Raw genomic sequence first — 14,848 nt, 5'->3', positions numbered from 1 at the left:
TAATCTTATATTTCTAGTCTTTGAAGCACATTCCAGGGTAATAATCATAACACTTAAAATACACTTACTTGCATAACATTTTTGTTGAAGTGAGTATTACGTATCATATGTTCTGCAACATTCCTGGCAAGGAAGTGCAAATAATACTTTAAAATGAAACTTCTCTGTTTTACTTCAGTTCCTTTCCTTGATTGAGAAGTTATGAATAGATCTTGCCTCTACACAAATGGAAATGTGTTCAAATGCAATTAATCTACCCTATTAACTCTACTAAACAGCTGCTCTATCTGTTAAACAGTTCACAATTCTGTTCTGAACCAGTTAATTCTAAGTAATTTCTCCATTAAATATTTACATTGGCTTCCAAAATGGTAAGTCCAACTTATCTTAAATAATCAGAAGATTGTCCAGAGGAAGCTATGTGAAATATGACACATTGTAGGAGCTATCCACTAGAATTTAAAATGGCTTAGATGGCTCACACTGTTTTTGTGCATATTTTTATCCTATCCAAAAGAAGTAACAGTTTCATGAATTTTATTCTGTGTCAACATTTTTTAATATCCAAAAGTGAACTGGAAAAAAAAGACAGTGAATGCCTGTGTAGACATGCACAGATTTTTTCACTTTTAAAATTTATCTGTGTATTTATTTTTGGCTATACTGGAATTTGAACTCAGGACCTTGCATTTTCTAGGCAGGCATACTTACCACTGAGCCTTGCCCCCAGCCCTTTTTGCTTTGTTATTTTTGAGATAGATCTCACTTTATGCCTGGGCCTGGCTAGACTGCTCTCCTCCTATTTATACTTTCTGCATAGCTGGATGACAGGCATACAACACCATGCCTAGGTCTTGGTTGAAATGGGGTGTCATGAACTGTTTGCACAGGATGGTGCTTATTTCCAATCTCCATCTCCCAAGTAGCCTAGATTACAAGCTTAAGCCACCATGACAGGCTAAACTTACTTTTGTTAGCATACATTAATAGTACAAGGAGGTTTCATTGTGATAATTCCATAGATTTGTGTAGTGTACTTTAAACAAATTCACCCCTTCTATTATATTCCTTTCAATCCCCTCTCTCCTTCCCCACTTTCAAACAGTATTTGGTGGATTTCTTTATATGTCTATATATAATGAACTTCAATTGTCTTCACACCTAACACCCTTTCCTTTCCCTGCTCTCCATTCCTATTGATTTCTGCCCCCAGACATTTACATTCATATCTCATCGTTATTACTATCATCGTTATCATTTTATGTCTAGATTCTTCGAATAAGTGAAAATATGCAATATTTTGCTCAGGATCACTTCCGGTTCCATCCATTTTCCTGCAAATGACAAAATGATGTCATTTCATTTTTCTTTATGGCTGAGTTATACTCTGTTCTATGTATGTATATATGTGTGTGTATGTGTATATGTTTATATATATATCACATTTTCTTTATTCATCAGTTGTTGATTCCTCAGCTTGGCTATTGTCAGTAGTGCTGTGATAATTGGGTGTGCAAGTTTTTCCCTTGTATGTTGATTTACACCTTCAAACGTATGCTCAAGAGTGGGATAGCAGGATCATAAAGTAAATCTAATCTTTTTAGCTTTTGATGAACCTCCATACTCATTTCCAGAGTTGTTGTACAAATTTTCATTCTCACCAGCAGTGTATGAGGAGTCCTTCCCTGCTGCCTCATCCTCACTGCAATCCTCCTGATCTCTGACTCACAAAGAGCTAAGTTTATAGGTTTGAGCCACTGTGCATAGCCTTTTTATATTTGTCTTAGCCCCAGTGTTCTCATTCCTCTCCTATATCTTCTGTCTCTGACACACTATTTTTAACTTGTTCCATTTTATTAGCATGGCTTTTTTATTTGAATTTTTGTTTGGGTGTTGAGAGCTTTTCATTTCCAGGATTTCAATTTATTTTTTTTCAGGATTTCTATCCTTATTGAATTTCTCCTTCAGATTCTGTATTGTCTTCCTTATTCTATTCAGCTGTTTATTTGAATTCTCTTTATGCTAATTCAGTTGTTTGTATCCTCTTTGTTTTTTGTTTGTTTGTTTGTTTCTTTGTTTGTTTTGTTTTCCCTTTTTTTTCCTTTTATTATTCATATGAGCATACAAGGCTTGGGTCGTTTCTCCCCCCTGCCCCCACCCCCTCCCTTACCACCCTCCCTCTCCCCCTCACCCCCTCAATACCCAGCAGAAACTATTTTGCCCTTATTTCTAATTTTGTTGTAGAGAGAGTATAAGCAATAATAGGAAGGAACAAGGGTTTTTGCTGGTTGAGATAAGGATAGCTATACAGGGCATTGACTCACATTGATTTCCTGTGCGTGGGTGTTACCTTCTAGGTTAATTCTTTTTGATCTAACCTTTTCTCTAGTTCCTGTTCCCCTTTTCCTATTGGCCTCAGTTGATTTTAAGGTATCTGCTTTAGTTTCTCTGCGTTAAGGGCAACAAATGCTAGCTAGTTTTTTAGGTGTCTTACCTATCCTCACCCCTCCCTTGTGTGCTAAAGCTTTTATCATGTGCTCAAAGTCCAATCCCATTGTTGTGTTTGCCCTTGATCTAATGTCCACATATGAGGGAGAACATACGATTTTTGGTCTTTTGGGCCAGGCTAACCTCACTCAGAATGATGTTCTCCAATTCCATCCATTTACCAGCGAATGATAACATTTCGTTCTTCTTCATGGCTGCATAAAATTCCATTGTGTATAGATACCACATTTTCTTAATCCATTCGTCAGTGCTGGGGCATCTTGGCTGTTTCCATAACTTGGCTATTGTGAATACTGCTTCAATAAACATGGATGTGCAGGTGCCTCTGGAGTAACAGTCTTTTGGGTATATCCCCAAGAGTGGTATTGCTGGATCAAATGGTAGATCAAGTCTAGCTTTTTAAGTAGCCTCCAAATTTTTTTCCAGAGTGGTTGTACTAGTTTACATTCCCACCAACAGTGTAAGAGGGTTTCTTTTTCCCTGCATCCTCACCAACACCTGTTGTTGGTGGTGTTGCTGATGATGGCTATTCTAACAGGGCTGAGGTGGAATCTTAGTGTAGTTTTAATTTGCATTTCCTTTATTGCTAGAGATGGTGAGCATTTTTTTCATGTGTTTTTTGGCCATTTGAATTTCTTCTTTTGAGAAAGTTCTGTTTAGTTCACTTGCCCATTTCTTTATTGGTTCATTAGTTTTGGGAGAATTTAGTTTTTTAAGTTCCCTATATATTCTGGTTATCAGTCCTTATTCTGATGTATAATTGGCAAATATTTTCTCCCACTCTGTGGGTGTTCTCTTCAGTTTAGAGACCATTTCTTTTGATGAACAGAAGCTTTTTAGCTTTATGAGGTCCCATTTATCTATGCTATCTCTTAGTTGCTGTGCTGGGGTTTCATTGAGAAAGTTCTTACCTATACGTACTAACTCCAGAGTATTTCCTACTCTTTCCTGTATCAACTTTAGAGTTTGTTGTCTGATATTAAGATCCTTGATCCATTTTGAGTTAATCTTGGTATAGGGTGATATACATGGATCTAGTTTCAGTTTTTTGCAGACTGCTAACCAGTTTTCCCAGCAGTTTTTGTTGAAGAGGCTGCTAGTTCTCCATCGTATATTTTTAGCTCCTTTGTCAAAGACAAGTTGGTTATAGTTGTGTGGCTTCATATCTGGGTCCTCTATTCTGTTCCACTGGTCTTCATGTCTGTTTTTGTGCCAGTACCACGCTGTTTTTATTGTTATTGCTTTGTAATATAGTTTGAAGTCAGGTATTGTGATACCTCCAGCATTGTTCTTTTGACTGAGAATTGCCTTGGCTATTCGTGGCCTCTTGCATTTCCATATAAATTTAACAGTAGATTTTTCAATCTCTTTAATGAATGTCATTGGAATTTTGATGGGAATTGCATTAAACATGTAGATTACTTTTGGGAGTATCGACATTTTTACTATGTTGATTCTACCAATCCATGAGCATGGGAGATCTCTCCACTTTCTATAGTCTTCCTCAATCTCTTTCTTCAGAAGTATATAGTTTTCCTTGTAGAGGTCTTTCACATCTTTTGTTAGGTTTACACCTAGGTATTTGATTTTTTTTGAGACTATTGTAAATGGCATTGTTTTCATACATTCTTTTTCAGTTTGCTCATTGTTAGTGTATAGAAATGCTAATGATTTTTCTATGTTGATTTTATATCCTGCTACCTTGCTATAGCTATTGATGATGTCTAGAAGCTTCTGAGTAGAATTTTTTGGGTCTTTAAGGTATAGGATCATGTCGTCTGCAAATAGGGATATTTTGACAGTTTCTTTACCTATTTGTATTCCTTTGATTCCTTCTTCTTGCCTAATTGCTCTGGCTAGGAATTCCAGTACTATGTTGAATAGGAGTGGAGATAGTGGGCATCCATGTTTGGTTTCTGATTTTAGAGGGAATGGTTTCAGTTTTTCTCCATTAAGTATAACGCTGGCTGTAGGTTTGTCATATATAGCTTTTATAATGTTGAGGTACTTTCCTTCTATTCCTTGTTTTCTTAGATCTTTTAACATGAAATGGTGTTGGATCTTATCAAAGGCTTTTTCTGCATCATGTGAGATGATCAAGTGGTTTTTGTCTTTGCTTCTGTTAATGTGGTTTATTATGTTTATTGATTTTCATTTGTTGAACCACCCCTGCATCCCTGGGATGTGTATCCTCTTTGAATTCATTCAGGTGCTTATACACATCCTCTTCAATTTTGTTGATCATTGTTGCCATTCTTTTTTCTTTTAGTTCATTGTTTGAAATGTCATCTACTTCACATATCATTCAAGTCCTTCTATGTGGAAATTGTCAACTTTTAGAAGAGATGTGTTGCCTTGTTTTTTCATATTACTTATGTTTCTACATTGGAATTTGTGCATCTGAGGCCAAGTTTTTTGATTGGCAGCCTTAATCTCCTGTGTGCATTCAGTGGTGTTTCACAATGTCTATTTAAGACTGGGGAGTGGTTAGGTTGTGGTATATTTTCTCCTCACTGAATTGGAGTTGGGGGGAGTCAGTAGTCAAACAGTCACCCATAGTGCTCAGTGCTCAAGATACTAGGTCCAGCCCCCTACTGCATTCACCACAGAGAGGGAGCTTAGCCTCAGAAGCTATCAGATTTAATTGATACCCACTGTCACCATGAGAAAACAGCAATCCCTAATAAAGACCAAGCACTGCCACTGCTTCAGTATCTTAAGTGGGATAAAGAAGCAAAGATGATATTTCATGGACTAGGAAGACTTTAATTAATTAAGGTGGTAAGGAGAAGGAGATGGGGGGCATTGCTAGTGAATAGTGCAAGTTGTGTAGTGTTACAGACTTGGAGGGGTGCCAGTGTTTATTTTTCTCTGTACAGGTATCTTTCATTTCCTAGACCAGAAACTGTGGGTTTTCTGGCACTCTCCCTAGTCACACCACTAGGTTCACTCTGCCAAGATTATCTAGGTAAACCTGAGAGAGTAGCAGAGCTATGCCATTGCTCAGGACTCTTATCTTTTGTCTTATGGTGTTTCTGTGGTGATGTGGTTGGTGTTTACTCCTTGGTTTCCACTGTGGACCCAGCTTGGTTGGACCAGACATCTCCACCACTTACAGCTTCTCTCACCCAGCTCTGTCCCTGCTGCTTTTTGGAATCCAAGTAGTCTATCCTGTGATGTCTGAGGGTCTGCTCCAATGCACTGTGCCACAAGCACTGACTTACTTAGCAGTTCTGCAGGGAATTGTGTGAGAAAAGCTGTTTATTAAGGTGTATCTGTGAGGCAAGATGCTGGGTGATGTCACTCAGGTGCCCTCATCCCTCTAGAAATCACATGAACAGATATTTATGTCATGAAAATCCTAAATAATATTCTCAAACTTCTCTTTCACATATTGATATCTATAGACTTGTACAGTTTTAGAAATAACCCAATTTACAGTTATTTTTATAACAGACTGATAGAAAAAATAGATAGGCATCATTTGGTAAATTAAATCAATGAGAAAATACACAGATCATACAGATGTGCCATGTGTACAAAGATATTTAAGGATATGATTCTCTAACTAGAAAAATATATAAATCTATAAAACATCATGTAGTAGTTAAAAATTTGAATAAATTTCACAATAGAGATGAAGTTACAGATCACAAATATTTTATTATTAAATAAGCCATATGACAGTCTTACACATCAGAGAATGGAATGATCACTTTGTGATCATTAGGAAAACACTTAAGATTTAAAGTTTTCAATCCATCAATAAGATATAAGAATTGCAAACATAATATGCACCCAATGTTGATGCACCCAATTTCATAAAACAAAACCTACTGGACATAACGGACCAGATAGGTAAAGATTCAGTAATAGTGAGTGACTTCAATGTACTACTCTCATGAGTAGATCATCTAGACAAAAAACATAAATAAAGAAACTTCAGAAATTAACTATATCACAGATCAAAGGAACTTAAGCAACATCTACAGAATATTTCACCCAACACCTATAGAATGGACATTCCTCTCAGCAGCCAAAGAAACTTTCTCCAAAATAGATTACATTTTAGTCCATAAAGCAAGTCTTAACCAATTAAAAACATGTAGTAATTTATTGTATTTTATCAGATCATAATGGAATAAAAATAGAACTCAATAGCAAGAGAAACTGCAGAAATTATACAAACACATGGACATTGAATGATCGGTGAGTCATTGAAGAAACCAGAAGGAAAATAAAAAATTCCCAGAAACAAGTGAAAATGAAAATACAACATACCAGAATATTTGGGATACAGCTAAGGCATTTCTAAGAGGGTTTATGGCTATGAGTGCCTACATTAAAAAATCAGAGAGATTGCAAATAAATAATGATGCACCTCCAGCTCTTAGCAAAACTTGAGTAAACTAAACCCAAATTTAATAGAAAAAAATAAAGATTAGGGTAGAAATTAATAACAATAAATACTACAAAATGAATACTAAAAGAATACTACAAAGAATCAATAAATCAAAGAGTTGGTTCTTTTAAAACATAAGGAAGATTGGCAAACCCTTAGCCAAACTAACCAAAAAAGGAAGAAAACCAAAATTAATAAAACAGCATAGAAAAGGGGATATTGCAAGAGATACCACTGAAATCCTGAGTATCATTAGAAAATATTTCAAAAATTTATATTCTAATAAACTGGAAAACCTAGAAGAAATGGATAAATTTTAGACACATATGACCCACAAAAATTGAACCAGTAGGATACAAATGGCCAAAACAGATTTATAAAAAGCAATGAGAGTAAATCGGTAGTAAAAATTCTCCCAACAAAGAAAAGCCCAGGACCAGATAAACTGCTGAATTCTGTCAGACCTTTGAAAAACTAACACCAGTAAACCACAAATTATTCCATAAAATACAAAGGGAAAGAATGCTTCCAAACTTATACTAAGAAGCTAGTATTACCCTGATACCAACACTGGATGAGGAAATAGCAAAAAATACAAAACTCCTCAATAAAATCCTTGCAAACTGACTTCAACAACACATTAAAAATATACACATGATCACCTTGATTTCATTCCACAGATGCAACATACACACATCAGTAAACAAATAGACAACATAAAGAACAAAAGTCACATTTCAATAGATGCAGAAAAAGTCTTTGACAAAATTCAATAAACTTCGTAATAAAATCCCTGAAGAAACTAGGAGCAGAAGGAACATACTTCAACATGCTTAAGGCTGTATTTGACAAACCTAAAGCCAACATTCTCCAGTTGGTGAAAACTGAAAGCATTTTCTCTAAAATTAGGAATGAGGCAGGGTATCCACTCTTTATAGTCTTTAGAAAGAACTAAAATGGATAAAATAGGAAAGGAAGAAATGAATTTATCATTCTTTGCAAATAGTAGGATCCTATACTTAAAACACACTAAAAATTCCACTATAAAACTCCTAGATCCAATAAACACTTTCAGGAATGTATCAGAGTACAAAATCAACATACAAAAGTGAGTAGCTTTTCTATATACCAATAATAAAGATGCTGAGAAAAAAAAACAAGAAAACAATCTCATTCATAATAGCCTCAAAACTTAATAATGAACCCAACCAAAGAGGAGAAAACCTCTACAATGACAACTACAAAACACTGAAGAAAGAACTTGAAGGCACTGGGGCTGGTGGAGTGGCTCAAGCAGTAAGAGTGCCTGCCTAGTAAGTGTAAGGCCCTGAGTTCAAACTCCAATGCTGCCAAAAAAAAGAAGACACTAGAAGATGGAAAGACCTCCCATGTTCATGGATAAGCCGAATTAATGTTGTTAAAATGGCTATATTAGTGAAAGTGTTCTACAGATTCAATGCAATCCCCATCAAATGACATTCCTCACAGAAATATTTTTAAAAATTCAAAAATTCATATGGTACCAGAATTCCCAAAGCAATCCTGAACAAAAAGAGCATTGGTGAAGATATCACAACACCTCTCTTCAAATTGTACTGCAGAGCCATAGTAACAAAAACAATATAGAACTGGCATGAAAAGAGACATGTAGCCTATGGAATAGAAAGAGGACCCAAAAATAAACCCACACAGCTATAGCCACCTTTGTCAAAGGAAAAGGGCACCTAAAACATATTTCTTTAACAAATGGTACTAGAAAACTGGATGTCCACATGTTGAAGACTGAAATTAGATCTCTTTCTGTCACTCTGTACAAAATTATTAAAAACTATAAGACCTGAAACTCTGAAACTTCTACAGAAAACTTCAAGATACAGACCTAGACAAGGACTTTCTCAATAGGCTTCAGCAGCTCAGGAAATAATAGCAAGAATTGACAAATAGAATTGCATCAAATTAAAAAGTTTCAGCACAGAAAAGGAAATAATCACCAAAGTGAAAGGTAGCCTACAGAAAGAGAAAAAATTTTTTCCAGCTATTTTTCTGAGAAGGAATTAATACCTAGATTATACTTGGAACTCAAAAAATCAAATACCAAAAGAAAAAAGTTCCAATCAATAAATGGCAAAAGAGTTGAGCAGACAGTTCTCAAAACAAGTACAAATGGTCAGTAATACACCTGAAAAAAAGTTCTATGTTTTTAGCCATCAGGGAAATATAGATCTAAACTACATTGAGATTTTGTTTTACCACAGTCAAAATGACGGTCATCAAAAAAAAAAAAAAAAAAGAATTGCTGGCAACGATGCAGGGAAGGAACCCTTATATACTGTTTGTAGGAATCTAAAGTAGTCCAGTCACTATGGAAATCCATGTGGCATTTCCTGAAAACACTAAAAATAAAACTACGATATGACCCAGCTATGCCACTTCTTGTTCTATACTTGAAGGAATCAAGAGATACCTGCATACCCATATTTATTGCAATACTAGTCACAATAACTAAGTTATGAAATTAGCCAGGTACCCATCAACAAATGAATGGATAGAGAAAATGTGTTATATAGGCACAATAGAGTGTCATTCACCTATAAAGAAAAATGAAACATCATTTGGAGGAAAATGGGTGGAACTGGATATCATCATGTTAAGCAAAATAAGCCAGACTCAGAAAGACAAATATTGCATGCTTATCGCACATGTGGAATCTGGATTTTTTTTAAAAAAAATTATGGAGGTAGAAGAAAAAGTGGTCCAGGGAAAGGGGGGACTGAGAACATAATATGGAGGTATAAATATAATGAAAGTACATTTTATGCATATGTGAAAATGTTAAAATGAAGCCCATAGTTTTGTACAATTCATATATGCTAACAAAAAGACAGAGTTCTCCAATGTGTTAATTCCAAGTTATGAAAATAAAAATAATTATATGTATAGCAAAAACCTATTCCCTAACATCAAAATCCAGTATTGCTCTACTTCAGTGTTTTCTTCATGATCCAGTCTACAAGTATTTATTGAAGACCTTCTATAAGTGAGGTAGAAGATAAATAAGGATATTCTATCCTCTGTAACTCATAGTCAGCTAAAAGGATAAGAAAAATACACACATAGTGACATTTACAAACCCAATGTAAAAAAGAATAACAAGTAGTCTGAGACAAATGCTGAGTTCTACCCAAGTTGAAATTACATATGCTATAGCTTAGGCATATCTGTACTTTTCATAGTAAGTGATAAATGAATCCACTGTTTTACTTTACTAAATGGAAAAAACAACGACCTGGGTAATTGTAAATAATGAATTATCCCAAAATTATAACTTCATAGTTTGGGAAAGATTTTTGTATTTGTGTAATTGATTGATGTGCTTTACTGTCAACATTAAAGTCATTTTTCTTATAAATGTCAGCTAATGCTCAGTAAAGACAATTTTAATATGTTCTTGGAGTGGAACTGTAGCTCAGTGTCAGAACACTTACCTAGTACATGCAAGGTTTGAGCCTCAGCACCACAAAAAAAAAAAAAAAAGCAAAACAAAAAAAAACCTATGAACATTAGGGCAACACTGCCAGGATTAAAAATAGGTCATGGACAATTCTCTTAAAGATTATGAGGAATTTACCAATTTTTCATTAAACTCCTAGCTGGGTCCTAAATTTGGCAAAACTGGATGGAGATTAAGCCTTATGAGCATTCAGGATGTATACTAGTTGGTATACATCCAACTAGTATGTATGTATGATCCAACTAGTATGATTGTATGGTATGCAATCACATGCACATGGTATGCATGTGATTTGGTACCATATTGTACCACTTAGACCTTGCACACAAAAGGGTGTCCTAAATATTTTCACCTGTTGACTAAATTCCAAAAAATTAAATATTTTTGCATTGTATAGATTTTTCTACATAATTTTCCCAATTAATAAAGGGAGTAGACTTTTAAAATTAAGTTTCTCAGAATTAAGCATATGCCCTAGTGACATTTGATGTGTGTATGTTTCAGTAATTCATGTTTAAAAACACTTAAAGAGCTGTCAGAATTTGGATGAATGTCAGAAATGTTACATGTTACTTTGACTATTTGTGAAACGATAATAGTTTTCCTAAGGGCAAGAGGGAAGCGTTTAATCTAGAGCCAAGATTGTGTCAGTCTTACAAAAATGCACAAGTCTCTGTGCCTTTGTAATATTGTAATTAATACTTGGTGTATTTGGAATTTACCATGCTCTTATAAACATTAGGAATTTACCATCCTTAACTTGGCCTAATTAGCCAACTGTCCTTGATTGTATATCATTTGGCAGGGTTTTTATTTTTAACTACAAACAGAACTGATTACTTTTTCATTCTCTGGATTTTATTCCTGCCTAACTCAGTAAAATACAGTTTCGTGTGCTTCTGTAGTATGAAATTGTTCCAAAAGCATGTAACAAAATGTAAGAGATCGATGCTTAAGTTTTGATCTTATTGTGGAGGAGTCAGAAAGATTTGGGGAGCACTAAGATTTAATAGCGTATGCACAATTTTTTGTACTAATGCTATTTGAAAATTAGTTACAGTAATTTATACTAAATTCTGACAACTTTAATGAGTGAAAGCTATCTGAATGAAAAAAGTAAAATATGTCTATCAGTTGTTCTATTCAAAGTAAAATTAGATGTTATAATTATACATGCATTCCTTTATGAAAATTTAGTTTCTATGAAACAATTAGAAATGAATATAAACATAAATAGTTATGGGTGATCATAAACATATCTGGTGTTTTAGAATAAAGATATTCATCACTTTTTAAAAAAAGGTCATATTATAAAAATGAATCCTAGGGGTTTTGGAGTGTAGCTCAGTGTAGAGTACATGCTTAGAATGCAAGAGGCCCTGGGTTTGATCCCCAGCTCCAAAACAGAAAAAATTCTAATTATTTTTAAATTAGGTAATGAAAGAAAGTTTCTTCTGAAATTAGTGTGAATTTAGATTATTTTGAATATGTATCATTAGATTTTTCATTTTTTCCCAACCATATAAGGCATTTAGTCGTCAACTAAAAACTTTCATTTGAGCGGATTGATTTCCTAATGTGAATTGTTTTCATTCAGTCATTTATAGGCAACAGTCAAGATAAGTAAAAGACAGATTCTACCTATTATAGTATAGAGTCTGGTGAGAGAAACAAACCAATATGTGAAAATGATGTGAATGAATCTGTGGTATTACTTTAAAGGGAAGTTCACAGGACTCAAAAGACTGAAGCAGGCAACTCCTATGGACAGACAGGGAGGGTGAAGCTGAGTTTTCCCAAGTTTGACTGTGATGTAGATTTAACTCACAAGCTTTAATGAGCAAGACATGATCATGGGAGCAGTGGAAGTGGAGAAATGGATCCAAATATACTTTGGAGATGAACATCAACCAGGCTTCATAACTACAAGAGGGAGAGGTGGTATGGGGTATGAGTTCTAGATTTCTAGAAGAGCATTGGCAGCCTGTTGTGGGTTTATTGAAGGAGGCTTCTGATCAAGTTTTAGAGGGAGAGTCCTGAGTTCAGTGTTCCATGAGCTAAATTTCAGGTGCCTGTGAGGTATCCAAGTGTGTATAGCAAGCAGGCAATTGGCTGTTGGATCTGCATATAATGCAGAAGACAAACTGAGGCTAAAATCTAGTAATTACGGGTCTTCAGAATCTGAAGCCCATAAGAACGAGATCACAATGAGAGAGTATCAACTGAGAGGAAAATCAGCCAAAATTCCCCACATTTTAACCATATTTGCAGGTTGAAAGGGAAGGAGGAAGCAGCAGGAAGTCTAAGAAGCAGCAGTAATAACTGCTGAAGATAAAAAACAAACAGCAATAGCATTTTGAGTTTCATGCTAAGAATTCCTACGTAACAGTAAATATCTGTAAAAATGAAGAGACTTGACTTCCAAATTAACAACACCTGGATTTCCTGGGAGTTCTTTATGATGTAAAAAAATGACTCTTTTCCCAAATATTTGACAGTACTGTGAAAAATCATTAAATAACATCTATGATACTAAACATTAAATGTTACAAAGATGTATGTTTGAAGCCAGTGCCATAATCATGTGTTTTCTTAAAAAATATTTACAGGCCAGGCACAGAGGTTCACACCTCACCCAGCTACTTAGGAGGTAGAGATTGAGAGGATTGCACTGCAAGATCAATCCAGGCAAAATTTAGCAACAGCCTCTTCTCAGCCAATAAGCTGCATGTGGTTGTGTACCCCTCTCATCCCAGCTATCGCATCGGTAGGAGGATCACAGTCTGAGGCCAGCTCCAGACAAAAAATAACCGAGCAAGACCCATTCTGAAACATACCTACAGCAAAAAGAGGCTGGGTTATGTCTCCAAGCGATAGTGCACCTGCCTTGCAAATGCAAGAACCTGAGCTCAAACACCAGTACTAGCCAAACACGCACGGCAAAGTTACTGTCAAACAGAAATGTAGTTTTATTTATAGAATTTAAACATATGAAAAGTGTTTTTTCTGCTTGCATATACTGTTACCATTTATGCGTGGTTTCTTGGTGAGATGTGATTTCAGTCATAGGGGATGAATGTTTAATCTCACACCTGGTTCAGAACTGCCTTTATTCTCTTCTGGAGCTAGCTACAAAGATAAACCAGCCAGTGAAGAGCAAACCATCTTTTTTAATCTATTGTATAGCTTAACCTTGGAAGAGTTCTAGCACTTAAAAAGTTTGGTTTATTTAATGAAATTAGTTTTAATTTTACAACATTCTTTTTGAGGCAGGTGTACTTAAGTCTACTAACATTTGCTCCTTTTCCCTCATAGGGTTCCATAGGGATGCAAGGCCCTCAAGGTCCACCTGGAAAAGAAGGTCAAAGGGTAAGTAGACTTGAAACATCTGGTAGGCGTTACTTATGGGAATAGTCATTTCTGAACACTTAAAAAAATAAAGCTAAAATATAGCTAGCAGATGGGCATTAGGACAGTATCAACTATCCAGAGGCTGAAATTTAAGATTAGAGATTTGACAGAGGTTTTACTACACAAAATTCTATATATTTTCAAGATTGGCAGCACAAGTGCAGAGGTAATTGTTTGGGTAAAGTGAACGATCCCTAATTTGGTCAAGAACACTTTGACCATATGTTCCATTTTTGAGTTAATGAGTGTATTTGTGGAAGTCCAGCCTGTTTCTGGATTCTGTAAAAATTGTGGATATTAACTATATTCTTAGCCGAATTAAATTATTGATTGACATTAGTGACCCTAATTTTCCTTTCATTGCTACTTATTGCCTTTAACTGAGACAAAATGGAAAGAAGTAAATGCGTTATAGTTGTTTTTGGAAGTATTGCACCAACCTTCGTTCTTTAGTCAGCTCAGTCTCATCGTCCCCCAGTGAAAGGAAACCTGGCAGGGTTATGGCAACTGGCCAACTCCCTTTGAACAGTAGGCATCCCATTTCTGCAGCTCACTGTTGTCATTATACTTTCAAATCATTCAAAAGTCTCAGAACATTTCTGTATGTGTTCTCATATGATTGTTTATGAAAAAAAGTCTGTGCTAAACAAAACAGGTTTTACTAGCTCTGTAATTGTATAGATGATGATTTGGTAATTTATGGGTTTTAGGTGTCTTACCTGAATTTGGGCTTCTGAGCCTAGATCCTATGTTTTCTTTTATTGTCCCAGTATATTAACTCAAAGCCCATTGTTAAGTCATTCTTATTTATTATTTCCAATTCCCTCAAATACATCAGTCTTTCAGATAGTTGAGGAGAAATGCTATATTTTACCAAGTTTTATCTTTTTTAGGTTGATAAAATCCCAATTCTCTTAACTCCTTCTCCTATCACTTGGATTCCTGAACCCCCTCCAGGCTTATAGGTTTTCCCAGAAAACATTAATTGACCTTTTGGAGGTGTCAGGAGTGGGAGC

At 35.3% G+C, this 14,848-nt stretch overlaps 1 protein-coding gene across 4 annotated transcripts in view; it reads left to right on the top strand.

Annotated features, from left to right (window-relative positions):
• Col19a1 (collagen type XIX alpha 1 chain) overlaps nt 1-14,848 on the top strand; it is a 336,038-nt gene that overhangs the window by 167,573 nt on the left and 153,617 nt on the right. For all 4 annotated transcript variants that reach the window (XR_012449953.1, XM_074080460.1, XM_074080453.1 and 1 more), the window contains exon 15: nt 13,737-13,790. Coding sequence is in view for 3 of the 4 variants with exons in the window: in XM_074080460.1 (XP_073936561.1) it covers nt 13,737-13,790 (54 nt within the window). In the remaining variant the exon portion in view is untranslated. The remainder of the gene's footprint in view (nt 1-13,736; nt 13,791-14,848) is intronic.

Source organism: Castor canadensis, chromosome 1 (genome assembly GCF_047511655.1).
Source record: "Castor canadensis chromosome 1, mCasCan1.hap1v2, whole genome shotgun sequence".
NCBI classification, from domain to species: Eukaryota; Metazoa; Chordata; class Mammalia; order Rodentia; family Castoridae; genus Castor; species Castor canadensis.
This window is presented reverse-complemented; position numbering and strand designations above follow the sequence as displayed.